The 27454-nt window shown below is 42.4% G+C and overlaps 2 protein-coding genes across 2 annotated transcripts; one reads left to right on the forward strand and one right to left on the reverse strand.

Annotated features, from left to right (window-relative positions):
• The first annotated feature begins 259 nt into the window (after nt 1-259).
• LOC115823093 (rac GTPase-activating protein 1) lies at nt 260-6419 on the forward strand. Its single transcript, XM_030787102.1, has 16 exons — nt 260-341; nt 889-1091; nt 1315-1451; nt 1541-1613; nt 1725-1778; nt 1972-2070; nt 2824-2965; nt 3050-3201; nt 3277-3438; nt 3524-3619; nt 3727-3925; nt 4890-4995; nt 5159-5291; nt 5716-5842; nt 6127-6238; nt 6365-6419. The coding sequence occupies exons 1-16, from the start codon at nt 260-262 to the stop codon at nt 6417-6419; spliced, it is 1932 nt and encodes a 643-aa protein (XP_030642962.1).
• A 2486-nt stretch (nt 6420-8905) lies between these two features.
• Nucleotides 8906-15350, reverse strand: gmppaa (GDP-mannose pyrophosphorylase Aa). Its single transcript, XM_030786867.1, has 12 exons — nt 15306-15350; nt 13968-14065; nt 13743-13846; nt 13243-13435; nt 12989-13048; nt 12759-12889; nt 11795-11929; nt 10349-10446; nt 10199-10245; nt 9928-10020; nt 9487-9655; nt 8906-9289 (listed from the first exon to the last, which is right to left on the reverse strand). The coding sequence occupies exons 1-12, from the start codon at nt 15343-15345 to the stop codon at nt 9189-9191; spliced, it is 1269 nt and encodes a 422-aa protein (XP_030642727.1). The 5' UTR covers nt 15346-15350; the 3' UTR covers nt 8906-9188.
• Between the last annotated feature and the right edge of the window lie 12104 nt (nt 15351-27454).

Below are 27454 nucleotides of genomic sequence, written 5' to 3' on the forward strand. Positions count from 1 at the left end.
TATTACAGCCATACCGCTACGCATGAGCAGCAATGCTGACGAGGTCATAAATGCGCAAGTTTCGAATTTAGCAGTTGCAAGGTACTTTAGCTGGCGTCAGTTGGATGAAAAGCATAAATGAAACGGTAAGAGAAAACAGGTGATTTCTTTAACACTTTTTAAAACCGTGGGGGTGATCAGTCATCGGAACGGATCTCATGTCATTTTCTTATCGAACAGGGTCGATTTATATTGCTCTCTCCCTCACATTCGCAGCACGATGGGGGAAGCGTTTGTGAGAGAGCTTCTGAATCTGTACCTCCAAAGGATTGCTGTGGATGAAAACACAAATTCAGAATTCGGTAAGACTGACTGGCAACAGGGCGTAGAGGTGAAATATGTTGTATTTTTTTTTTTTTTTTAAGTCCTGAATACCCAATTACGTGATTAGCACTGTTCCTTCCTTCTCGCCGCCATTTCCAGTTGTTCCGCAAGGGTTATTCTAAACCATCAAGAAGCTGTTGATGTTTGCACTCTTACACCATTAGCAGTTAAAGCCATGTTATTTCAGAGTCACCTTGAATAACTTGGGATGGTTAATGCAGGCAACATTTTCTTTACCATTTGAATTTTTTTTTTTTTTTGAAAGGTAGGTAGTTTTATGAAGGTGTGTTTTTATATTTTATCTGGTCACGGAAGTTGGAGTTTAGTTAGAAATGTTGAAAGTCTTAGTCATCTTTTTAGTGACTCTGATTTTTGAGACTAATTGAACATACAAGATGAAAAGTTGTTTCAAGGCTATTTAAAAACCTGTTAATGTAATCTACATGTTTTTGCTTGGTGTACCTTGATATAGAGCCATACCATGATAAACCAAAGCAACAAATACTTGTGAACTGTTCTGTCAAGAGTTCATTCAGGTGGTAAGGAACTTTGAAGCCACCAGGAAGAAATGGCTTTATGCAGAGTTGGAACTGAAAAAATGCAAAGAACTTCTGGTGAAATCGGATGTGGCCCGGGCAGCACTGGAGGTCAAACTCAAACATGCTCGCAACCAGGTGGATGTGGAGGTCAAGAAACGCTACAAAGCTGAAGCGGATTATCAGTACCTGGTAATTTTATAAGTCTTTTAAATCTGCAGTACAAACTATATATCTGTTCATTGAGATTATCAAGGTTGTCATGAAATGGCATCAAGTGAAATGAGTAATGTTTTGACAGTGATCTTTTAGAAGAAAGGATTTAATTAACCTCTGTTGATACAGACTGAACTAAAATGTGTTAATGACTGTGACGACGTAGCACTTTTTTCTCCTTCTCGCTGTACTCTGACAGGAGCGTCAGATGCAGCTGATATGTGATATACTTGTGCACGACAGTAAATCAAGTGCCTGCCTCAGTGATGAACAGAGGTCTATGCTGGCCAGCTTCAATCACAGAGGGGCCAATATCACTCAGCACAAAAGCAAACGGTGCATACGATCATGCCCTCACAATTTACACCTTTTAGATCCATCCCCTTCTTTTGCTTACTCCAGTGCCTTTTTGAATTTCCTCATAGACTATCAGTCATCGATGAAGCTTCTTTTCTCTCTCATTCTGATATCAGCTATGACCGGACAGATGATGAGCTGGTATATTTTGTTTAATGAGATTTATGTGCTGTCTAGGCTACTGGATATTTATGATTACAGTGTTTGGATTAAAGAATTTTATAGTATGGTTATGCCCCATCATTTTTGTAGGATCTGGACAATACTGCAGTTAAGCCTCTGAGGTCAAGGGCTCGGGAGAAAAGGGTAAAAATGATTTCATCATTGAAAAAAAAAAAATAATTCAACAATAGATATCCACTTTTTTTTTTTTAAATGTAAAATCACAGGGGGCATGGCTCTCAGTTGTAAATGATGAATGGCTTTTGAAAAGGAAAGTGCTGATAGAATGCTTGCCATTGTTACAACTGGGTTTTTTTTTTGTTTTGTTTTTTTCCAGCGGTCTTCAATGGGGCCAATGAACGGTGCTGTTGTACATAAACGTGGAAGGCTTAGTGGCCGTTCAGGGGATCCCCTCGTAGGAAGACAAATGGATAAGGTTTTTCTTTCTCAGTGTAGATTCGTTTCAATGAAATGGGCTGCTGCAGTATGACCAAATGATCACAGTGGTAAAAGCTGAATTTATCAGGAAAATCGATTATGTGTTTGAAGTGTATGATTCAAAGAAACATCTGATTCTTTTAGGTTCCGTTTCAGATGGTTTTACAGATACTGTAATTTAAGTTAAATTAGCCTGTAATATTTTTATTGGAAGTTGATAGTTGAGCTCACTAGAGCATGTTTGGTGTGTGTCTAGCAATGGCCTATTGATGTTGAATAAAACCTTTTTTCCAGGTTTATTAAATGTGAGCCCTGGGGATTGTTTAGGACACAGTTCACAAAACCTTAGATCAGTTATATGAAATTCTTGCTCTATTTGTCTGTTTCACAATTTGAAATGGTGTTCCTTACGCTTGGCATACTATGGTGTCACTTTCCATCTCAGATCTTGTTCAGCCCACAGGCTCTCTGCTGGCCATCACCTAGTCTGTGCCCACTTATTTACTTGGGTGGAGAGGGCAGTAGACCATGCACATACTGTCTGCCTACACATCTCTCCCTGTTTGCCCTCACAAATGACAGATCACTCAGAAGGAACCAAGGCAGTTCACCAGTTTAAGAGAGTCCATTTGTCCTTATTATGGCAAACACGGGCCAGAGGAAATGAACATGGTTACACCAGTGAGGGTTTCACTCTCATCTTGGTCTGATTCCTTTGAATAGAATTTCTTTGATTTTTTTTTTTTTTTAGGAAGTGGAGACAACTATTGTGAAAGCATCTGTCACTACACCAGAGAGTGGAGGTCAAATTCACATGGTAATAGACATTACCCAAGAGACTCCAGAAAAGCTTCCCAGGGCTCTCCAAAATGAACATCTACCAATAGTAGCAGGTAAATGAGATCAGGCTGTAGCTGATGAAGCTAGTTTCAATCTAAGATACTCAGTATATAGACAATGACCATTACGTGCTCCAGAACAAACCTCAGTATGGGCTCAGGGGGATGAGACTAATACAGAAGTAGAGAGCATTACAGATATGAAGATCACCACCATCGAGCCCAAATACTCCCAAAGTGACCCTCCCACAGTCCGGAAAACCTTGCAACACGTCTTTCTTCCAAAAACAGTAAGTGGAAGATTTTTGATGGGATTTGTGTGTGGATTGGAATACAGGTGAAGACGTGGTCGCTCTAATTTTTAGGTGATTCGACCAGAGACATGCACGCCCTGTGGGAAGAGGATTCGTTTTGGGAAGATGGCGGTGAAATGTAGGGATTGCCGAGTGGTCACTCACCCTGAGTGTAAACACCTGTGCCTTGACAGCTGCTTCCCCAGTGCACATGGACTGTCACACACCACTGAAGTATCTCATATTCTGTGATCTTTCTCTCAGTTTCAAGCATATATAATCATTCAAATGTAAAGACAGTCTTTGTTTCCTTTCCTAGGACACTCTAGAGAACTTTGCTCCTTCAATTCGACCTATGATTCCTTCTTTGATCATCCAGTGTGTAAATGAAATTGAAAGAAGAGGTCTTGAGGAGGTGATGACATTTTCTGCTGAATTGTTGTACACATGCTCATTCTATTTTGTATAAGGTCATTAACTCTCTGCCAGTGCTGTTTTCCCTGCATTCCCCATATGAGGTAGAAAGGCATTTATCGTGTGCCAGGCGGAGAGCGCTTGGTGAAGGAGCTCAGGGAGAGGTATGTCAGTGGGAAAGGGCAGCTCATGCTCCGTAAAGTGGATGACATTCACGTCGTGTGTGGACTTCTCAAGGACTTTCTGAGAAAACTCAAAGAGCCTCTCATCACCTTCAGGCTTCATCAAAAATTCATGGATGCCTCTGGTATGTTCCCCCATAAACTTTATCATTATAGAAAACTAGTCTTTATGCTTTATTGAGAATGGCTATTACTGGAGTTCAGTGGGATTTGAACTGACACATTTTGGCTTTCTTAGTCTTAGTAAAGCCTAGTGTTAACCAGATGCTTGAAGGACTTAACCTTGTGCTGTAACTAGTTCTCTTTTAAAGATAAAGGTTTACTTTAAATGTTGCAACATATCCACTACTTACTTTATCAGATTTTGAGCAGTACTCTTACGTGTCTTTTTTTTCATGAAAGGGCTCGATAATGTAGCACTGATATGCTGATGGGTATTTACTAAATAGTAAGTATTGCTGGTGGGCAGATTTCGTGATGTGCTGCTTGCACTCATATTTAGATTCTGAAGGCACAGACACTGAATTTTCTTAACCTCACCCACTTAGGCCAGATGGTTTCTTCCTTTTGGCATGAAATCTCTGCCAGCTCCTTAATGCCTTTATAACAATCAATGTTCTGAGCCACCTCCAGTCCTAGTACTTCAGCATATTAGTATCAGGTGCTGTCCATCAACTTGAATGACGGGTAAGTGATAACTGTTAGCTGCAGTCAGTGGGTGTCTGGTATGTACTTTGCCTTTCACTTTTCAGCTGTTCAAGGAAGCAGGGTGCAGTATCATCCATTTACATCTGGAATAGAAAGAAATGACCTAGCTCCATTTGGCTGCTAATGTTTGGTGCATGATAATGAGTCTTCCGTGCTTACTGCGTGGTTTCCAAACCTCACCAGTGTGTGGAAGGCCTTTCAAATTCAGATGAAAGAGATGAAAGTGATTGATTCCTCACACATTTTCATTTTATTGTCCTAATAGGTTGGTGGGGCAATGATGTGCACTTTTTCTCATAGTAGACATTTAAGGAGAGGAATTAAGTCTTTTTTTCTGTTTTTCGGGCTGCTTCAGACTGATGGATTATTTGTCACACGCAGAAATACTTGATGATGAGCAGAGCTCAGCAATGATGTTCCAGGCTGTAGCAGCACTTCCTCAGCCAAATAAAGACACACTGGCTTTTCTTATACTGCATCTACAGAGGTAAGACATACTCCTTCAGGCTTCTTGCAAATGAACACTGGAACATGATTATGTTGTACCCACTTGTTTGAAAATGGATTACCAATGTACAAAAGTTAATTCTGTACTGAACACCAAGTTGCTGTGTTAAGCTATAAAATAATATTATGCACTTACTCACCAGGGTCATGCAGAGTCCACTGTGTCAGATGGATCAGAACAATCTAGCCAGAGTATTTGGCCCCACCATCATTGGACATGCTATTCAAGAGCCCTCACCACTGACCATCATGAGAGACACAAACACACAGCCAAAAGTCAGTATCTCTTCACCTCCTATTTTTCTCATTCATTTAAGGACTTCTGTCATTTAATGTTAATTTCAAGCAAATATAGGCAGTTCTAGATGATTTCAGCAGGTCTTTTTTGTTGCTTGATTTAAATTTCCTATTTGAATAGTTGGTGACTTTTTTTTTTTTTTTAATATATGAATAGTTGGTGATTGTATAAGAACTCCTGCAACAGTAGTGTGATGTCTGACAAATTCAGACAATGCTGCGTTTCATTCAGTGACGTACTAATGTACCCTTTTCAACCCAATTGATTATCAAACCCTTGATCACAGGGGTGATACAAAAATGCCATAGTCTGGAGGGTCTGCCTCAGTGGTTTGAGAAGCTAGCCCAACACCTGTCAACAGTACAGTGATTAGCAGGATTTTGATTGTTTTGAACGTTGAAGGTAATGGCTCGATTGTTGTCCCTTCCTGTGGACTACTGGAAAGGCCTCCTCACTCTTCATCCAGATCAGATCATTGCTTCTGTTGTGGATGCAAACATTAACAGGATGGACCAAAACACAGACAGAGGTAAGAAAGCAACTCAATCTTTCTTACATAAATAGTCTTTCATATAGTTACCAACACTAAAACCAAATTAACCAAAAGAGAAATGCAAGCATCTGTTTTAGCTTGCACATTCTTCTTAATGGTTTACCATTGTATGCATGGAATTTATTTCTGTAATGCTTGTTTGCCATAACTTCTAATATATTCTGTTAACTCCTGAATAAAAAGACTGAGAAATTTATAGACGGGTAGATATCGCACACGGCTTTTTGTGTTTTTCATCTCAGTCCTCCTTTGTCCATCAGATCAGATGTTCAAACCTTTGACTTCTCCTGAACTGAGTAAATATTCCAAAGTTCCTAACACAGGGTCCCTGAAAGGGAGGATCAAGACATTGGGGAATGCCTTCAATAATGCGTAAGTGTGTCTGAGATTATTAGCTGTAGTGATCGATCACAGTACACAGCCAGCTTAACATAAGGAAGCCAGTATGTAGGTGTTGTGAGTTTAAGTACATTTCACAAAATTGTTTTCACTCCACAGAAGCAAGCCAAAGACAGAGCCAGGAAAGAAAAAGTTCTTTACATCTCCAAAGTGACTACTGCAGGATTTGTATTCTGAAGGTGTTTCTTTGCTTTGAGATTAGAGATGACTCAAGCACCACAAGTGATTGTTTATCTTCTTAAAAAAATAATACTATTGAGACATCAACATGTATATGATCTTCATTTGTATAGAAGTTAAAAATTTTATTTAACTGAGGAAAGTAGCTGTGCATTTTTTTTTTAAATTCTTTTGGCTTTTCAGAGTTACAGCTGTGAAAAACGCGTCTTTGTTTGCAGTTAAAATAAAAATAAATAATTTGGGAAATATTTTAATTGTACATGGTTCTGCTATGTTAATAGAGCACTTTGTCAGATCTTACTGTCATAAATGATATTTGACAAAGAACTGTGTATAAAAATAAAAAGCCCTTTTGAATAGGGGTGGATGGCATAAATGGTATAGAAAGTACACCAGTGTGAATTAGCCCCTACAGTGTGGATTTTGACTATACCATGCTGACCAGTAGAGCCCTCACAGATCTGAAGTGGCAATCATGTAACTACAACAGTGAGGGGGCAGCAATGCACTAATAGGTGGATCTGGACCCCTCCCCTGCACCTCTATTCCTGTTTACAGTCATTTACATAGTGTGTTAAGAAATTACCAGTGCGTATTGGAACTGACAAAAAAGGTAACACTTAATGTATTACTGCAACTAACCCTAACCCTAACCCTAACCCTGACCCCAACCGCAGTGACAGAAGGTTCTGTGAAAAGTTTTGGCTTCACCGGTGCAAGCAATGTAAAAAGTTAGTCTGGAGGCCTACACACACACACACACACACACACACACACACACACACAGGGGAGAGAAGAGACAAGACACAATAGAGAAATACCTGAGTGATTCAGAGAAAAGTAAGTTGACATTGCATGCTCTAAAAAGAGAGAAGTAGGCAGTGAAAACAGAGCCTCTAATCAAGACTGGACAGACTCTTACATGTTCATTCTTCCCATGGGCAGTTCAAAACCAGTTACATTGACCTAATTTTGCATTTTGAGAGTTTCATTGTGTTTGAGTTGGTTAGGGGAAAGACACCTCCTGTCCTGCTGTACTTGAAGTCAGTTTCTATTTTCACTTTGTGCAGCTTGATTTCATTGTATTTCCTGAGTGTTTTTCAGAAATGGAAGTTACTTGAGAAAAGGTTTTGTATTTTGTTCTATTTATTGCAGTTTTGCACAATAAATATTCTTAAAATACCTCTGTACTGTGTGAAATATGTCTTGGCAATACAGTTAAGAGGACAGTAATAGGTGCCATGCAGTTACCATACCAGTGCTTTACCCCTTCAGAAGTATTTATGTTGAAATTGTAAGGAAAACAAATATATTGTGAGATATACCCCTTCCATCCATGCTTCAAATTATACTGTGATATAAATTTCAGATCCAAGTTTTTTAAAATAATCAGCCATTTTCTTAAGTGACTGTGTTCCAGTGCGCACTGTCTGCTACACAGTAGCCAGCGTTGAAATTCAATCAATATCAAGCCCCTCCCCATCTTTGTCAAACAAGATTGTACAAAGCAATTCAAAGCATACTGTTAGAGTAATACACTGTGTTCCATTTACTGCTTTTGTTATTAGCGATAATAGTGAAACACTGACTCTAAAAGGTACACGATTAAGTGTGCATCTCTCTCACTCACTATCTAAGTGGGGGGTGCTGGAGCCTATCCCAGCGCTCATAGGACGAAACCCTAACCCTGGACAGGTCGCCAGTCCATCGCACACACACACACACAAACATACTCGCACTCATACCCGGTGCTGGAGCCTATCCCAGCGCTCATAGGACGAAACCCTAACCCCGGACAGGTCGCCAGTCCATCACACACACGCACACGCGCACACACACACACACACACACACACATACACACACACACACAAACGTACTCGCACTCATACCCGGTGCTGGAGCCTATCCCAGCGCTCATAGGACGAAACCCTAACCCCGGACAGGTCGCCAGTCCATCACACACACGCACACGCGCACACACATATACACACACACACATACACACAAACACACTCATACCCGGTGGCAATTTAGCGTCTCCAATTCACCTAACCTGCATTTCTTTGGACTGTGGGAGGAAACCGGAGCTCCCGGAGGAAACCCATGCAGAACATGCAAACTCCACACAGAAAGGTCCCTGGCCGCCCAGCCGGGAATCGAACCCGAGACCTTCTAGCGCTACCCACCGCGTCGCTGTGCCGCCCTAAGCTTGCATCTATTTTAGCCATTTCATATCATTAAGGCCACTAATTAAAGACCTGCACTACTCTGCAAAGATGACAGAGTGCCTATTCCCCACCATGTCTGAATGCCTTCACTGTCAATGAATATGAACAGCAAGTATGAGAGGCAGTCACATTGGTAACCAAAGGATCTCATTCATTACTGATGATCAGATTTATTTATGAAATTTTCATAAGCAGAAATGTGTCAAGCTAGACTGGACACTCCATTGTCTTTCAGTGTAATAATTTAACAACAGAGAGTCCGTAACTTAATTTCACTGTAAAGCCCGCAGAAATATTTAAGTACCAGACACCATTCACCATCATAAACCCCAGGTGCGTAAAGGCAGGTGATGCTAGGAGGTAAACTAAAGTGCAATCCAAAAATACTTGAAATACATGGTAACCATTAACATCTATGAAGTAGGCTGACATTTTTCTGTTGTGTTTGAAAATGACTGGAGTATTAATTTCTTTCACCTGGTGCCAAATTCATACTAAAGCATGAAAAATGTACTAAAGAATGATCTGGTTTTTGAAACTTCTGTTGAGGTCTTTGTGTGGAAGCACAATTGAGTTGAGAATGATGACTTCAGCAGGTATATTCACATTGCAACCTGTAGAGACAGAGGTCATATGTTAAATAGTCGCTCAACAGACGTGAGTTTATTTAAAAGTTATTCAACCACATTCACAATGTATCAGCCCAGCAGACTGAAACAGGTTCACGGCTCAATGCTTAAGTATCAAAGTATCTGCATTTGCATTAGTTATTTCATCATCTCATAACTTGTATGGATAAGCATGTACTTGCCTAAAATGGTGATAGATGGGGTCAGCTTCCCATCTCGGAAAAGTGTTTCACTGTCTATTTTGGCATAAGGATCATTGGGATTGGGGTCACTGGGGGTCCCCTCCACTCTGGCCCACTTGCCGATGGTGCTGTCCCAACCTACGATACTATTCAGGACACAACTGTGATCCTAAGGGAGAGAAGAGCATTGCCAGTATGAGTACTTTGATTTTCTTTTCAAAGACAATTGCAGTCAGGAAAAAAGCTCTTCAGTGACAGTGTGAACCACTGACTGATGAGGAGAGAGAGGTTTCAAGTTTAGAAATGAGAGGGTAGTGTTACTTTTGTAGACCTAATACCCCTGTGACCCTCTCCTCTCTGGGAAACTTGGCGTAATGCTTTTGTAGTAGCACGACAAACTGGATAAGAGTGATACATAGATGGAGATGGGACTGAACCTGCCTGTAATACAGCACCATGAAGGATGATAGATTCTCTCACGCGTACTCCTGCCCCAATGCTCACTCCTGTACCTATGGATACATTTGGACCCAACTTGGAAAAAAATAGTTATTATAATAATTATCAATATTCAAACCTCAAATCTCTTAATGGACTAAAACTCAAATCCAAAAGATTTTAGCTGGAGACAACATAACACAATCATAATAAAAATGAACTTCTAATGACCGGTATAAAATAAAACAGTTATCTTGTACAAAACTACACCTACCACAGCAGTTGGATCAATGTTAGCAGTTGGATGAATATAAACATTTCCTGGAAGAAGAGACTGTGCCTATTAGTGATGAGGACGACAAGAAATGTACAAAGTAAAACCACATAATGCAGTAATGCATGTAATGAAACAGACAATACCGACCACTTATTTTTGGCCCGTGGCTGTTATTTGTGGCCAGTCTCTCAGGGTGGGTCTTATGGTACTGATTAAGGTACAGTCGACTTGCATATATTGCAGATCTAAAAGGGGGAGAATGAGAATAAATTCAAATAGTGATGCTTAGTAAAGAAATTTATACTTTCAAATAAACTGAAAGTCATCCTTTTTCCTTCTCACACATACTAACTCACTGATGTATATCATTTGTTGCAGCCAAAGACAACCCCGATTACAACCATAAAAAAAAGCAATGCCACTCAGCGCCATGGGCAACACACGATCATTAATAAATCAACCAAAAGCCAGGATCGAAGGGTTAGGCTGGCCTATAAAAGCAGCACACCTCAGTCTGAGATAAGTATGTCTTCATGGACGCATGGGAAAAGTTACTGTGTGTATTTCTAACTGCCTTCATTTTAGACTTCTCAGAGAAGATAACCTGGCCATCACTTCGCCATCAACAGGCTGAGTCCTTCCTGACCTGCCACCTGTACTCATGTCTCCTGTCCAGGTCTCTTACTCTTCACTTTTTATATCGACCCCTGTATAAATGCCACCTGTACTCATGTCTCCTGTCCAGGTCTCTTACTCTTCACTTTTTATCTCGACCCCTGTATAAATGCCACCTGTACTCATGTCTCCTGTCCAGGTCTCTTACTCTTCACTTTTTATCTCGACCCCTGTATGAATGCCACCTGTACTCATGTCTCCTGTCCAGGTCTCTTACTCTTCACTTTTTATCTCGACCCCTGTATGAATGCCACCTGTACTCATGTCTCCTGTCCAGGTCTCTTACTCTTCACTTTTTATATCGACCCCTGTATAAATGCCACCTGTACTCATGTCTCCTGTCCAGGTCTCTTACTCTTCACTTTTTATCTCGACCCCTGTATAAATGCCACCTGTACTCATGTCTCCTGTCCAGGTCTCTTACTCTTCACTTTTTATCTCAACCCCTGTATGAATGCCACCTGTACTCATGTCTCCTGTCCAGGTCTCTTACTCTTCACTTTTTATATCGACCCCTGTATAAATGCCACCTGTACTCATGTCTCCTGTCCAGGTCTCTTACTCTTCACTTTTTATCTTGACCCCTGTATAAATAAAGAGCTTGACCTCGTCCTCTTCAAGCCCTCTGCCCTTGTGCTCTATTCCTGAGGTTCGCACCTAGTAACTCCATGATGACAAACTGATGGAATGTTTAAAGAAAAGAAAAAAAAAAAACTTTTTTGTGCTTGATTCAAGTGTTCCAAAATTTCCAAATTTTATGTTTCAGGTGCAACATAAAAATGCCATGTTTTTCCTGGTGGACTGTGTAATGCACTACCATGTGTCAAACCAGGCAGCTGCAGCAGAGTCTCACACCACGTATGTTAATTCACAGGCTATTTTCACTCACAGGGCTGAATGGCTGTGAGAAGCACTCACCCTGCAGATTTGATCTGGCTCCAGAAATGGTGGGTTTTGTAGACATAGAGTTTGCCTTGACCAGCCAGTGCAGTGAAGATGTCCTGTTCTAACCGGATCACCTCTGCCCGATGCCAGCCATTGGACTGCTCTTCTCTGGGAGTAAAAACCCACCAAGAATAAACTAGAAGTCACTGTACAATAATTTGAAAAGCACTGCCCATTTATGACATTCCTATAATGAACCAATACAACTGAAGCTTTTGCCTGGTTTGGAGGCACAGTGGAATGACTGTGTCTTCAAACCAGAGAACTCTAAGGCAGACAGTGTAAAACCAAAATATTTGAAGTCTAACACACCACAGTGATAATGTCATTTATGTGTGAAACTGGTGGAGAGAGAAACATGTATGCCGGGCAGTGATGCCTTCAAATTTAAGAAGACTTCAGTGATGCCAGTGAAGTCAGTGGCATCATTGTGATGCCTTCAAATTTAAGATGACTAGGGGTATGAGAATTTTTTTTTGAGATAATACAAAAAAGTAAAAGTAAAAACAACAGTAATAATAATAATAATATCACATATTATCACAGATATCCCATATGAGAAACACGAGTCCAATTAATGTGGACATACAAACATTATTAGTAGAAGTGTCAAGGGAAACACTCTGACTTTTAAATTTACATTTGTGAAAATGGCGAGTTAAAACACTGCACCGCAAATACTGCGCTGGTCACTACAGGTCATGCTAAATATGCAGTCCTCTAAAAAACAGCTACAAGCCACATGTGGAACTTTAGTGCAAGTTCTACATGATTATACTCTAATCCACCCAGTGGAAGCCTCACACTGACTTACCCCTCATAGGGATATCTGGTGATGGGAGAATCATGAAAAAGGAAAAGGAAAAAGAATGAGGAGATTAGGTAAGGAAATGGTCAAATATGCCTGCACTCCCACCAATGAATTCATCCCACTCACAACAACATGTCCTGCTGGTTCTTCTGGAAGACAGCCCCGATGTGCTGGAATATATCAGGTGTAAACAGGTATATTCCACAATTTATTATGTCACTGACAAATGTACTGGGCTTCTCTACATAATGTAAAACCTGCAGAGAGACAGGAAACAATCACACAAAATGTTACTCTCTCCAGTCAAATCAGCCATTTCCAGATATGAAATATAAATTACCTGCATGCTGTATTACCTCATTGGTTTGCTCATTTTCCACAATGCAGCCGTAGTTTAAGGACTGCTTTCTGTTGGCCTGCAGACAAAAAAGAGATCTTCAATTTGTGAGACATACTCTAACGAAAAATACTCAAGACACATTAAGATATGTATTTGGACATATATTAAATTAAAGACAGTGGTACTAAAATGAAATTTAACACACAAGATTTACACATAATATACGACTCAAAGTGAACTGTAAAAGATCAGTCTCTTATGTTTTCTCACAGTTGTTGCAAGAATGACAAAGTTATGCGTGTCTCCATGTTCCTTCTGGAAGTGTAGTATCTCAGGCAGTGGGAATTCTGAGCACACATCAGCGTTCATGACAAAGAAAGCCTCCGGACCCCCAGAGAGAATCTGGTCTCTGAAGTGATAGATGCCTCCTCCAGTGCCCAGGGCAGCATACTCCTGCAGATATCTAGACCATTCACAAGCTTCTCAGAACCACGTCTCGGTATAAAATTACACTATTATTTGAGTAGCTTCATTTTACCCTCATTAGATAAATCATAACACTGTTTGACGATGTCTACAGAACACCTGGCTTATAATTATTTTACAAGAGGGTTTACAAAATGTAACCATTTGTACCATCACGAGGTTCATGATTTCATTTGTCATGGCTTTCCTTGAATATGACAAGAGAATCAAAAGATTATCACCATTTTACAATGGAAATCTAATGGAAATCCCATGGAATGTTTCATGACAAATCACATAGTAACCTGACTGAGATTTTAAACTCTTGTTGTACACTTGTTAAGAATCTGTTGAGCTCTTCATTGGGTTGGTAAAATCCCACCAATAAGATCTCCTTCATGTTGGGGACCTGTGGAATAAATCAGCTTTTAACTTCTTATGACCTCCATATGCCCAGAAACGCATACACACAGCATATGGATGGAAAAATGCATGTAAAGAGCAAAGCATGGGGCCAAGGGCACTCGTACCTTTGCACAGGCTTCTATATGATGCTGAAGCATGGGTACTCCTGCCACTGGAAACAGTGGTTTTGGAACTTCAAAGGACAGTGGTCGAAATCGGGTGCCTGTGTGGGTTGTAAACAAAATTTGTAAACGTACTAAATCCAACATTTTATCTACTGCTGCACAATTATGTATCGATTCCGGTAGACGTAAGAGGTTGGACAAAATAGAGCCAAAGTTAAGCCAGCCCTCTTGGAATGCTGTTGACAGTTTGGGAAAGCTGATGAGTTGAACATTGGAATACTGGATCCTCATGAAGAAAGAAAGCCTGCACTTGTTTAACAAGGCAAAGACGTGGAAATCTACTTTGCACTCTGTTCCAGACCCTCCCATAAAGGCTGAAAGATAATCACATTTGGTGAATGAGACCGCCATTTTTAGGCATTTGACATAGAGCTGCATGATGATCAAAATTTTCACTAATATCATAATTTTTTTTTTTTTTCAATGTTGACAGTAGTTGATGGTTTCATCAGCTGAACTGCTAATGTTCTAACTCCTCTTAGAAAATAATGCAAATGCACTAATTTGGATACAGACTTGCTGATATACAAACACTGCACAAAGCAGTAACAAACTGAAGGCTTTTCCGCAGACGCAGAGCTGCAGTCAAGCTGCACCACAAAGCTCGGTATGACTTCAACCCTGTACAACACTGTTGATGACTTCTGATCTGCCCTCAATGAAAGTTCTACATAAAATTGTGTTTTCAAACACTTCATTCATTTAAACATTCATTGAAACCTTTACTGTTTTTAATGCTTTTAGCATTATTACAAAAAATACCTTAATTTCTATATATGAACAAAAATATTCCCGCGTGGAAACCCTGCAATCAATATCAGCTTTGTGAACCTCTCAATTTCTGTAAAGACTGCACTCCAGAGTTGTAGATCCCTGGCAGTTCCGGCTGATGAGTTTTGACCAGCTACTGTCTCTATTTTTGATGCAACTTTTCATGATTTTGACAATGCTCCCCAGCCACCATTCAGTAAGTTTTCGACTAATTTCTCGCCTCCCTTTAGAGTTCATGGATTGAAGCGCTTAATGCCGATTGGCTTATCTCTTCTGCAAATTACACAAAGCGATGCTTAGGATAACACGGAGTTTAACATACATGTGAAGCTTTCTTTGTAATCGCGGTTTAGCTGCTTCAGAATTGCTTCTCCAGGCGGTGAATAAATTTCGCTTACTGCCATATGCTTGCCGAAGTCTCCTCATATGATTCGCACTAAAATATAACATAACAATGACAACAGTGGCATCAGTGTGGACAGACAATATTAAAAGGATTTGTCTCACCTTTTTGTGGTCCACCGATCAGGATGACAGCTTTGAACATGCTGACTGTTATCTAGTTCTTAATAAAAGCAAACAGATCCAAGACGGTGTACCGTAACCGTGGGCTACTGTTAAGGTTAATTTGAGCAACTGCAAACTTAGCTAGCCAGCCGTCTTCCTTGTTCGCATATAGAGCAACTATTTGCTATCAAACAGTCTCCGTGGAGCGAATTTACGTTTTCTAATGTTTACAGAAAGAAGCCTACTGAGCTATGTTTTATTCGTGTTCTCAAACTTGACCGCTTCATTGACCACTGTTTGACATCTTGAGAAGAATGGTCACACACTAATCATGCAGTTGTCCGTGGCAAGGTGAAGCTGGCGATGTTGCACACAATGTAATTTTTACACCGGCGATGTTTCAAATTAAAAGTCGAGAACGACACCGTCGTTTATTACCAATAATAATCCCGCGGTTACTATCGAGAAAACAGCACTGGCACAATGCCCAAGTTTTCATTTTCCGAGTACAATCCCAAAATAAAATTTTATTCTTCAGATAAAATTCGTGAATCTTTAAATGACTATTTCGTTCAGAATGATAGAGATTCATTTGTTGTGGCTGAGTGCTGATTTTATTTTATTTTTCAATAAGGGAGTCTCATACTCAAACACCTCCTTAAGGAAAGGAGCGTTATTAAGTTAAGCTTCATTTAGTTTAAAACATTCAAATGATTCCTGCACAGCTCTGAGCGGATAACAAAGTGAATATATAGATAGATAGATAGATAGATAGATAGATAGACAGATAGATTTGTCTCTACACGCAAAATGTGGTCAATGTTCACTCTGCTGCGCGATCTCTGTACCTCAATAGTGTTTAATCAGATGATGTTTAAAAGGGATGGAAGTAGCAGAATACAACTGATAAAAAATAGATTTGGTGAAAAGAAGTGTATGAAAAACGAGAGTCGAGAAAAATGGATGTGAAGTTGCAAACTTTGAGTGATAGTAAATTATTTGATCAAAACAGTATAGATTTGATCAAATGTGAGCCATGTTTTATACTACATTTCCATGCCTTCATTTTCTGTCATTTATTCCATGAATTTCTAAAGTGGCTGGATGCATATGCAAATAAAGTACTGTAGTGTCAGGTTGTTGGCCCCACCCCTTTTGCTCTGTTGGCCAAGTTTCACTGTTTGTTTGTGTTAGGGCATGTTTACCAGTGTTATTTGGGATATCTGTCAAGTTTTTATGTTACAGATAGTAATTCGGGACGTCACCGTCTTGGTGCAGTGTAGCCAGAGGGGTCAGGATGGCTGTTCTAGATACATTTGAGCTCTAATAAAAACTACACCTGTTTTAATTTGAACAATATTTCTAAGTGTTTGATTATTATCACACAATACCACATCTCGCATCAGAAGTGGGATCATGGCTCATGCATGGAGATATAGTGAGCAAATACAATGTGAAGTTGAGCACATTGAAGACCTGATTTGTAGCAGTGTTCTCATCAAACAGACCCTGGAGAAAGAAGTGCATCTCCATAGCTCCCAAGAGGGGGTATCGAGCATTTTACCTGCCCACCCTTTTTCCAGTGATGCAAGCTGCCACAGGGCCCCACGGGAGGTGGATGGTGGGCTCTACGCCTGCTCACCTCTCCCTGATGGTGCAAGTGCAACTGCAGTGAAAGTGCATAGCAGCTCCAGGGAGGTGGTGCCAATGACGGAAGAACGAGACAATTCCATGGAGGAGGTTCCAGTGCTGACGCAGCGCAGCCACCTTGCCAGAGGAACACAAGGATTGTTTGCCGATGACAAGGGGCCAATGACATTTGCCCCGAAACTGCTGTCACTTGACAGTGCTGACTGGGTGGCAAGGCGAGTAGAGACTCTCAGGGACGATGCATTATTGAAACCATGCACTACAAGAGGTGTCAGGGGCTATGGTCACGATGGAGCACAGTCTACAGTGGTGAGGGCCCCAATGAGCTGTTCGAGGCCCAATCTACTTACGGCACTGTCCCAGGCAGCAGCCTGCCAGAGGTGCTTTTTGTTTTCTTGTGTCTTTTTCACTCTTTTCTATATCTATTTTTCCTCTTTTTTGTCTAGATTCTAAAATAGGTCTTTCTAGTTTTTCAAAGTAGTTAAGCTTCACTCGTTTGTTTTTGTTTTTCTCGCTTTTGGAGTGCTTTTATCGTGTCAGATCCCCATCGTGGCAGAGGAGACCCAGGGCTCCATTGTTTACTCAAGGTCTCAGCTGATGAGCCCCCAACAGTACGGCGCGGCCAGCGAGACACCTGAAATCTCCAAGGAGCTGGGGAGGAAATACCGGGGCCAGGAGGAGGCGATGGTTAAGCAAGAGGAGGTACCAACTGTATCTTCCCTCCATCATTACGGGGAGCGTAAGATCATTGGCGAACAAGATGGATGAGTTAACATCACTCACAAAGAGCGAGAGTGTGTTTCATGAGGGCTCTATCATGTGCTTCACAGAGACATGGCTGCATGACAACATATCGGACTCTATTGTGTGTTTAGCCAGCTTCCAGTTGGTGCAGGCAGACAGAAGTTGCAGAGAGAACGGCAAGAAGAAAGGGGGGGTCGCTATTTATGTGAGTAACAGATGGTATAACACTGGTCACATTACAGTTAAAGAATTTGTGTGCAGACGAGACATTGAACGGTTAGCAGTGAGTCTCTGTCCATATTATTTGCCCAGAGAGTCTTCCCAGGCTATTGTGGTAGTCATTTGCATTGCTCCCACGGCTGATGCATCATGGGCTGCTGACGTCATCAAATCAGTGACTGCAAGACTACAGACACAGCGCCCAAGCACCTTCTAAAAGATCTCTGGGGATTTTAACCATGTCACCTTGACAACAACCCTGCCCACTTTTAAACAGCTTGTAGACCGCAAAACGAGGGAAAACAAAACACTGGACCTGCTGTATGCTAATGTTAAGAGCTTCATAGCTCCTCCTTGCCTGGGGAGATCAGATTTCAACCTGGCCTACCTTAAGCCCCTCTATAAACCTGTAGTCCAGCAGCAACCAGTTATCACCAGAACTGTCCAGAGGTGGTCACAGAAAGCAGAGGAGACTCTCTAGGGTTGCTTTGAGATGACAGACTGGGATGTTCTCTGTAATGCACATGGGGATTACATGGGCTCACAGACTGCATAACCGATTATTTAAATTTTTGCGAGGTCAGCGTGGTCCCCACCAAGACTGTGTGCTGTTTCCCTAACAAAAAACCTTGGGTTACCAAGGATATCAAGGTATCACTGAGCAGGAAGAATGCGGCCTTCAAGAGTGGAGACAAGGAGGAGATAAAGAAGGTGCAGATAGTACTGAGGGAAAAGATCACATAGGGTAAGGAGTGTTACAGGAGGAAGATTGAGAGGAAACTCCAGCAAAAGAACATCAGGGAGGTGTGGAGTTGCATGAGAACCATCACTGGCCATGGATAGAAGACTGACCAGGGGATAGAAGGAGACCTGGATGGGGTGAATGAATTAAATCTGTTTTTCAACAGATTTTATGATGAGGCTTCTGCCCACCCTCCCCCAGCGTCTTCTATAACTCTCCCCAGCTCCCTCTCACCACCATTTACCTCAACCCCCCTCCGCTTGCCCCCCTCCCTGATCAGGGCATTCTAACAGCTGTCCAGGGTCAATTACCATCTCTAAGGAGGATGTGAGAAGCCTCAGCCCCAGAGTGCTCAAAGGATGTGCTACTCAGCTGTTTGGGGTTTTGCAGCACATCTTCAATCTAAGCCTGAGCATGATTACCATTCCTGTTCCATGGAAGACATCATGCTTTGTTCCTGTCCCCAAGAAAAATCACCCAAACACCCTCAGTGACTACAGACCAGTGGCTTTGACTCCACACGTCATGAAGTCACTGGAGAGGCTAGTCCTGAAGCACCCAGTTTCTGAGCCATCACTTGCAGAGGGTCAAGTCATGGCTCAGCTAGTGAACGGCATTAGCTGAGCCATCAGTTGACCCTCTGCAGTTCGCCTACCAGCCCCGCACGGGATTGGAAGACACCGTCATCTTTCACAGGAACAAGGCTTATACTTACCTGTTCCCCCTTTCTTGCCCCTGCCTTGAGCATGGGCTGGTCAAAAGTGGGCCCCTGGAGTTCAGTGGCCCAAGATTGGGTTTGGGTGGGATCAGGGGTCAACAAGGCCTAGGGTCAGGGTCAGGGTTAGAGTTGGGGGCTAGGGATGGGCTTGTAAGTTCAAATTAGGGGCCTCATCTTATTGGTGTAGGCTTGAGGGTTAGGGTTGGGTGTTTTAGGTTAGGGTTGGGGAGGAATTAATATTTGGGTGGGGTCAATTAGGGTTAGATTTAGGGGTGGGGTAGGGGGTTGGGAGTGGGTACATAGGTTGGCATTGGGGACTACTACCTTGTGGGTATATAATATTGGCGTTTGGGTGGAGTTAAAGCCCAATTACGGTTAGGGTTAGAGTAGGGTAAGAGTTAGGGTTAGGGGTAAGGAGTGGGGTCAAGGTTAGGGTTAGAGCTAAGATTAGGGATAGGGTTAGGGTTAGGGGCCAGGAGTCGGTCTATTCATCCAGATTGTTGGTCTTTTCATTTATGTATATCAAATTGTTATTTGGGTGGAGTTAAAGCCCAATTACGGTTAGGGTTAGAGTAGGGTAAGAGTTAGGGTTAGGGGTAAGGAGTGGGGTCAAGGTTAGGGTTAGAGCTAAGGTTAGGGATGGGGTTAGGGTTAAGGTTAGGGGCCAGGAGTGGGTCTGTTCATCAAGATTGTCGGTCCTTTTCATTTATGTTCAAGTTTCAAGTTCAAGTTCAAGTTTATTTAGAGCCCAATATCACTGTTTACAGTCTCAAAGGGCTTTACAGGCCACAACAGTCAAGTCAAAATATGACGGCACCCCCTGACTTAATCCTCATGGCGGGCAAGAAAAAACTCCCCAAAAACCCAAGAGGGAATGGGAAAATGGGAGAAATCTTGAGGAGGACCACAGAGAGAGGAGACCCCTCCTTGGCCAGACAGGCGTGCAATAGGTGCCGACCACGTGGGCAGTTACAATTGAAAGTAAATTGGGGCATGAACAAAGGGGATGGCGATGTAGACAGGAGGCTGACGGGGGATGGAAGATGATAACACCAGGATGGATCAGTCCACAGGGCGGGAGGAGTCAGGATCACTGGTGTCTCAGGAGTAGCATGTGTGGCTCGACAGAGAGAGAAAGAGAGAAAGAGAGAGAGAGAGAGAGAGAGAGAGGGAGAGGGAGAGAGACACACATTGTCAGATGCTCATTTCCACATAATGGTAAAGGTAAATATACATTGTGTGCCGAGTGCAGGCAGGGACTCCAGCAAGACTAACTAGTACAGCATAGTTAAAAGGGAGAGCTAGAAGGTAATATGGACATGATGGCACTCTGGGACACAAGGCGGCCACCCACTCCACAGTCAACAAACCTGAGTGAACATGTTAGAGTGGGGGGGCGACAGCATCCAAACATCCCAGTTCACCAAACAATCTATGCCCGAGAACCCTCCAGATCTGCTCCTTTGCCTAGTGAAGGGCTATTAGCAAAAGGCTTGGCTAAACAGAAAAGTTTTCAGCCTTGACTTAAACATAGAGACTGTGTCTGAGTCTCGAACATTAATTGGGAGGCTATTCCATAACTGTGGGGCTCTGTAAGAGAAGGCTCTGCCCCCTGCTGTAGCCATCATAACTCGAGGTACCAACAAATAGCCTGCACCTTTTGATCTAAGTTGGCGTGGTGGATCATAAGAGACCAGGAGTTCGCGCAGGTACTGTGGCGCAAGACCATTTAATGCTCTATATGTTAATAGTAGGATTTTATAATCAATACGAGATTTGACTGGGAGCCAGTGCAGTGTGGATAAGATAGGGGTGATGTGATCATATTTTTTGGTTCTAGTAAGAACTCTGGCTGCTGCATTCTGAACTAACTGTAGCTTATTTATACATCTATTAGAACATCCAGACAGTAAGGCATTACAGTAGTCTAACCTAGAGGTAATGAAAGCATGAACCAATTTTTCAGCATCTTGAAATGACAATGCATTTCTTATCTTGTTAATATTTCTAAGATGAAAGAAGGCTATCCTGGTAATATTATCTACATGAGATTCAAATGAAAGACTGGGGTCAATAATTACACCAAGATCTTTTACTGCCGCACCTGATGAAAGAGAAAGGCCATTCAGAGTAACTATGTGATCGGAAAGCTTACTCCTAGCTGCATGTGATCCTAGTACAAGTACTTCTGTTTTTTCAGAGTTGAGTGAAAGAAAGTTCGTAAGCATCCAGTGCCTAATATCCTTTAGACATTCCTCAATTTTGTTGAGTTGGTGTCTCTCGTCTGGCTTCGCTGAGACATACAGCTGTGTGTCATCAGCATAGCAGTGGAAGCTAATACTGTGTTTACGAATAACATTACCTAGAGGTAGCATATATAAAGAGAAAAGCAGTGGGCCTAAAACAGAACCTTGTGGGACTCCAAACTTTACCTCAGTATGTGCAGAGGACTCACCATTTACATCAACAAACTGATAACGATCAGTCAGGTAGGACCTAAGCCATAAGAGGGCCGTTCCCTTAAGTCCAACAACATTTTCTAGTCTATCAAGGAGAATGGTATGATCAATGGTGTCAAAGGCTGCACTGAGGTCAAGCAGCACAAGCAAGGAGACACAACCCTGATCAGAGGCCAGTAAGAGGTCATTTGCAACTTTAACCAGTGCTGTCTCTGTGCTGTGATGAGGCCTAAATCCTGACTGATACAGTTCATGGATGTTATTCTTATGTAAGTATGAGCATAACTGCTGTGCTACAGCCCTTTCTAGGATCTTGGAGATAAAGGGGAGGTTAGATATTGGCCTGTAGTTGGACAATGAACAGGGGTCAAGGTCAGGTTTTTTAATTAGGGGTTTGATAACTGCTAGTTTAAAACATTTAGGTACATAGCCAGTACTAAGGGAGGAATTGATTATTTTTAGAAGCGGTTCGATGACTACTGGCAGTATCTGCTTAAGGAAACGTGTAGGTAAGGGATCTAGTACACAAGTTGGTGATTTTGATGAAGAAATTAGTGAGGTCAATTCAGTCGCCTGAAGGGGAGTAAAACATTCTAATCGCTGATCTGATATAGTTATATTATCTACAGTGGTAGTGATCAAATTATCTGGTTTAAAATTTATAGCCTGGATTGTTTGCCTGATATTTTCAATTTTGCTGTTGAAAAAGTTCATAAATGCGTCGCCACTGAACATTGATGGTGTGCCTGTTTTCCGAGGTGCTCTTATTCCCAGTTAGTTTTGATACGATATTAAATAAAAATCTAGGATTATTTTTGTTGTCTTCTATTAGGGTGGAGAGATACATTGATCTAGCGGCACTAAGAGCTTTTCTATAGCTCAGGAGGCTCTCCTTCCATGCTAACTGGAATACTACCAATTTAGTTTGGCGCCATTTACGTTCTAATTTTTGAGTGGTAAGTTTTAAGTGCTCATTATACCAGGGAGCTAGTTTTTTCTCTCTGATTATTTTCCTTTTAAGTGGGGCCACATTATCTAAGGTGTTGTGGAATGTTAACTCTAAAGATTCAGTTGCCTGATCAAGTTCTGTGGGGTGTGACATTGTTCCAGTCAAAGTTGATAACTCTGGGAGATTATTGATAAAGTTCTGCGTAGTAGCTGGCGTAAACGTACGTTTATTATGATAGCGTGGCGAGCTGCATATATTATTACTAAGAAACATTTTGAATGAGATAAGACAATGATCTGAGATAGCTTCAGATTGTGGAAATGTGACTATACTTCCTACATTTAATCCGAGTGTTAGTATAAGATCGAGGGTGTGGCCACCATTATGAGTGGGCCCTATGACCGTCTGATTAATCCCTACTGAATCTAGAATGGACACGAACGCTGTTCTCAGAGGGTCCTGTGGGTTATCAAAATGAATGTTAAAGTCTCCGACAATTAGAGCTTTGTCTAAAGAAATAACAAGGTTTGAGATAAAAATCTGCAAATTCACAGAGGAATTCAGAGTACGGCCCAGGCGGTCTATAGATAATAATTAGTGTGATATGCAGCAGGGCATGAGTATCCGTTCCTTTAAAGAAAACTTTTATGTCCAATTTTTGGTTTATGTGGAAATCGGGTCCTTTGAAAGTCGTCGTGTCCAGGAAATCTATGTGGGACTCATGTAGGGTATGCTTGACTTTAATTGATCTGTGGTGGTTGTTTAGGTTTTCCCTGAATTCTTCGAAGTCCTCTTGTGTGTATGTCCAAATTCCCCATATGTCGTCCAAATATCTGAAATGGTGGGCTGGTAGGAGTTTGCATTTTGGGAACACTGTTTCTTCCCAGTCTGCCATGTAGACGGTTAGGGTTAGGGTTAGGGTCAGGGTCAGGGTTAGTGTCAGGGTTAGGTTTTTGGGGGTTATCCGGCGACACTCCCCACGTTTGGTCCTTCTAGACCAAGTGGTTTAAATGGAGCGTCAAAGTGAAGGCACGGGCCGGCGCATGTTAAACTGAACACCTGTTCCTTTATTAAGTGTCGACCCACATAACTCCCCGATTTCCTAGGCAGGAGGAAGTCAACTGGGAAGAGTGAAGATGAGAAGTGAGGCCGCAAGCTTAGCAGGTCACCCTCCACGCCGGGGTTGGCATGTCTTACTCTCCCATTCAACCTCCCTGCCCAAGTTCCAGGAGCTAGGAGGTTGAACGGGCATGAGTTTGAGTCTATTTAATCTATTTTATTCTATTTTGAAGTGTTGGGATAGCCTAAGCTTTATTCAATTTCAGGACACATCATGTCCAGTTGGGTTTTTTGGTGACTTTCTAGTCTTCACAAGTCGTTATTTGTCTTATATTATTGTTCTTGGTTTAATTATGGTATTATTTCTAATGCTGACCTTTTGACCTTTTGCTGGGTTTTGTCTTCTTTGGGTAATTTCGGTGTTGTTTTTGTCCATTGCTTCGCCAGATTGACTGTTTTTGTCTTTTCTTTAGTCCCCAATTGGGGTTTTGTGGCCGTTCGAATCCATATGTGTAAGCGCACGAGTCCAACTGGTGTGTGAGTGGCGCTAACCATGTCCAATTGGGTTTTTTGGAGACTTTCTAGTCTTTACTGAGGCTGGTGCGTGAGTGGTGCTAATCACCGTAAAAGACTGGGCCCCATTTAAGGTCTGTTGGCCTCAGACCACCCTCCTGCGTGCTGTCCAAGTGGACCCAGGGGGGCTGGCTACCTACCGAGGCAGACTGTTCGTTAACACCGCAAGGTATCCCCAGCCTGCTAAAACCAAGGCCCTGTGGAGGCAGGTCCCGTGCATTACGTCACCTCCCAGACAGCCCTGGGCAGGAGTCCTCTTCCAGCGGATATCTTCCCTACCAATTTCAGCCGAGCACGCTCGAACCGAAATCCTTTCGGGAAGCTACCAAGCTTCTACTGGGTTGGACCCCCAGGGGGTTAACGACATCCAGCGGGTTAATTTCCCTCCCATTCCACTCCCAGAGCGAAATTTTCGGGAAACAACCAAGCTTCTACTGGAAGCGTGCCCCCCGGCCTGTCTTTTAGATTGGCGAATTGTGTAAAAGCCTACATTACTGGTATTTTGTTGAATGGCGGTGACCCCAAGCGACCTTGTCGAGCGATGTCATCTCGGAGGGGGCGTCGTAACGATTCCGAGACAAAAAGAATTTTGTTTCTATGTCGTACGGTCTCCTAGCTATTCTTCTTTAAAGTTTGTAAAAAACCGATTCTCCATAATTCTTTGTATGTCCACCATTTTCTCTGTATTAAAACTGTATTATGGAGACTGGCTAGGTTTATAACCAAAATTAGAATTCGTGTTCATTTAAGGCTGGGACTGGGGCCTCTTCAGGTTAGGGTTAGGGTTAGGGTTAGGGTTAGGGTTGGGTTAGGGTTAGGGTTAGGGTTAGGATAAGGGATGAAAACCACTCCAAGGTCATCCCTCGGCCAATAACTTTTTTTCTGAAGGTGGTAGAGACTTGGAACCCGTGTCCGCCTGGGGGTTTTGGAGGATGCCCTTTCCAACGGTAGCAGTCCCGAGTGTCTAGGTCAAGGGGAAGTGCCCGAAAGCTCCGTGGAGGCCATTTCAAAGTCATCCCTCGGTCAATAACTTTTTTTCTGAAGGTCACAGAGACTTGGAAGCGGTGTCCAACCAGGGGTTTTGGAGGACGCCCTTTCCAACGGTACCAGCCCCGAGTTTGTGCGACAAGCAGAGGTGTTCTTTTGGTCGGCAGACTTGGTGTTTGTTGTATTTGGTTGTGTTTTAGGGTTAGTAGTGGAATGAAATTGGAATTGAAAGTCTTGTTAGGGTTAAAGACTTGGACAGAAAGAAAAAGGGTTAAGGTTAGGGTTAGGGATTGGTAAGGGTTCCATGTAAAAGTGGATTATGAGACTGTCTAGGGTTAGGGTTAGAATTAGACTTGATGGTCATTTAAGGCCAGAACTGAAATTGGGTTAGGGTTAGGGTTAGGTTAGGGTTAGGGATAGGTTAGGGTTAGGCTTAAATCTGAGTTTTAGGGTTAGGGTTAGGGTTAGGGTCAGGGTCAGGGTTAGGGTTAGGGTTAGGGTTAGGGTTAGGGTTAGAATAAGGGATGAAAACCACTCCAAGGTCATCCCTCGGCCAATAACTTTTTTTCTGAAGGTGGTAGAGACTTGGAACCCGTGTCCGCCTGGGGGTTTTTGAGGATGCCCTTTCCAACGGTATCAGTCCCGAGTTTCTACGACAACCAGAAGTGCCGGAAACTTCCGCCGGACCCCTTTCAAAGTCATCCCTCGGTCAATAACTTTTTTTCTGAAGGTGGTAGAGATTTGGAATCAATTTCTACATAGGGGTTTTTGAGGATGCCCTTTCCAACGGTACCAGCCCCGAGTTTGTGCGACAGGCAGAAGTGCCCGAAAGTTCCATCGAGGCGATTTCAAAGTCATCCCTTGGACAATAACATTTTTTCCGAAGGTCATAGAGACTTAGAAGCAGTGTCCAACTAGGGGTTTTTGAGGATGCCCTTTCCAAAGGTACCAGCCCCGAGTTTCTAGGACAAGAGGAAGTGTTCTTTTAGTTGGCAGACTTGGTGTTTGTTGTATTGGGTTGTGTATTAGGGTTAGTAGTCGAATTAAATTGGAATTGAAAGTGTTATTAGGATTAAAAATTTGGGGGGGGGGGGGGGGTTAGGGAACGGGTTAGGGAACTGGTCAGGGAACGGGTTAGGGAACGGGTTAGGGTTACATGTGTAAGTATTAGGGTTAGGGTTAGGTAATAGTATAATAACCACGATCATCCAATGATTATCCTCTTGTAACTGCCGAGCCGTTAGGGTTAGAGCCGCCAAATTTGGTGTGGGTGATGGTCTCTTCCCACTGGCCATGTGTATCAAGTTTGGTTAGGGTTAGGGTTAGGGTTAGGGTTAGGGTTAGGGTTAGGGAACGGGTTAGGGAACGGGTTAGGGTTAGGGTTAGGGTTAGGGTTAGGGTTAGAATAAGGGATGAAAACCACTCCAAGGTCATCCCTCGGCCAATAACTTTTTTTCTGAAGGTGGTAGAGACTTGGAACCCGTGTCCGCCTGGGGGTTTTTGAGGATGCCCTTTCCAACGGTATCAGTCCCGAGTTTCTACGACAACCAGAAGTGCCGGAAACTTCCGCCGGACCCCTTTCAAAGTCATCCCTCGGTCAATAACTTTTTTTCTGAAGGTGGTAGAGATTTGGAATCAATTTCTACATAGGGGTTTTTGAGGATGCCCTTTCCAACGGTACCAGCCCCGAGTTTGTGCGACAGGCAGAAGTGCCCGAAAGTTCCATCGAGGCGATTTCAAAGTCATCCCTTGGACAATAACATTTTTTCCGAAGGTCATAGAGACTTAGAAGCAGTGTCCAACTAGGGGTTTTTGAGGATGCCCTTTCCAAAGGTACCAGCCCCGAGTTTCTAGGACAAGAGGAAGTGTTCTTTTAGTTGGCAGACTTGGTGTTTGTTGTATTGGGTTGTGTATTAGGGTTAGTAGTCGAATTAAATTGGAATTGAAAGTGTTATTAGGATTAAAAATTTGGGGGGGGGGGGGGGGGTTAGGGAACGGGTTAGGGAACTGGTCAGGGAACGGGTTAGGGAACGGGTTAGGGTTACATGT

This window comes from Chanos chanos, chromosome 10 (genome assembly GCF_902362185.1).
Source record: "Chanos chanos chromosome 10, fChaCha1.1, whole genome shotgun sequence".
NCBI classification, from domain to species: Eukaryota; Metazoa; Chordata; class Actinopteri; order Gonorynchiformes; family Chanidae; genus Chanos; species Chanos chanos.

What these genes read in the sequence shown, in the direction of transcription:
- LOC115823093 (XM_030787102.1), top strand. Translation starts at nt 260, where the DNA reads ATGGGGGAAGCGTTTGTGAGAGAGCTTCTGAATCTGTACCTCCAAAGG. An exon ending in AAACACAAATTCAGAATTCG is followed by an intron (nt 342 to 888) that starts GTAAGACTGACT and finishes TGTTCTGTCAAG; the next exon opens with AGTTCATTCAGGTGGTAAGG. An exon ending in ACTCAGCACAAAAGCAAACG is followed by an intron (nt 1,452 to 1,540) that starts GTGCATACGATC and finishes ATTTCCTCATAG; the next exon opens with ACTATCAGTCATCGATGAAG.
- gmppaa (XM_030786867.1), bottom strand. Translation starts at nt 15,345, where the DNA reads ATGTTCAAAGCTGTCATCCTGATCGGTGGACCACAAAAAG. An exon ending in GAGTTTAAAATCTCAGTCAG is followed by an intron (nt 13,436 to 13,742) that starts GTTACTATGTGA and finishes TGAATGGTCTAG; the next exon opens with ATATCTGCAGGAGTATGCTG. An exon ending in ACATTGATCCAACTGCTGTG is followed by an intron (nt 10,021 to 10,198) that starts GTAGGTGTAGTT and finishes TTTTTTTCCAAG; the next exon opens with TTGGGTCCAAATGTATCCAT.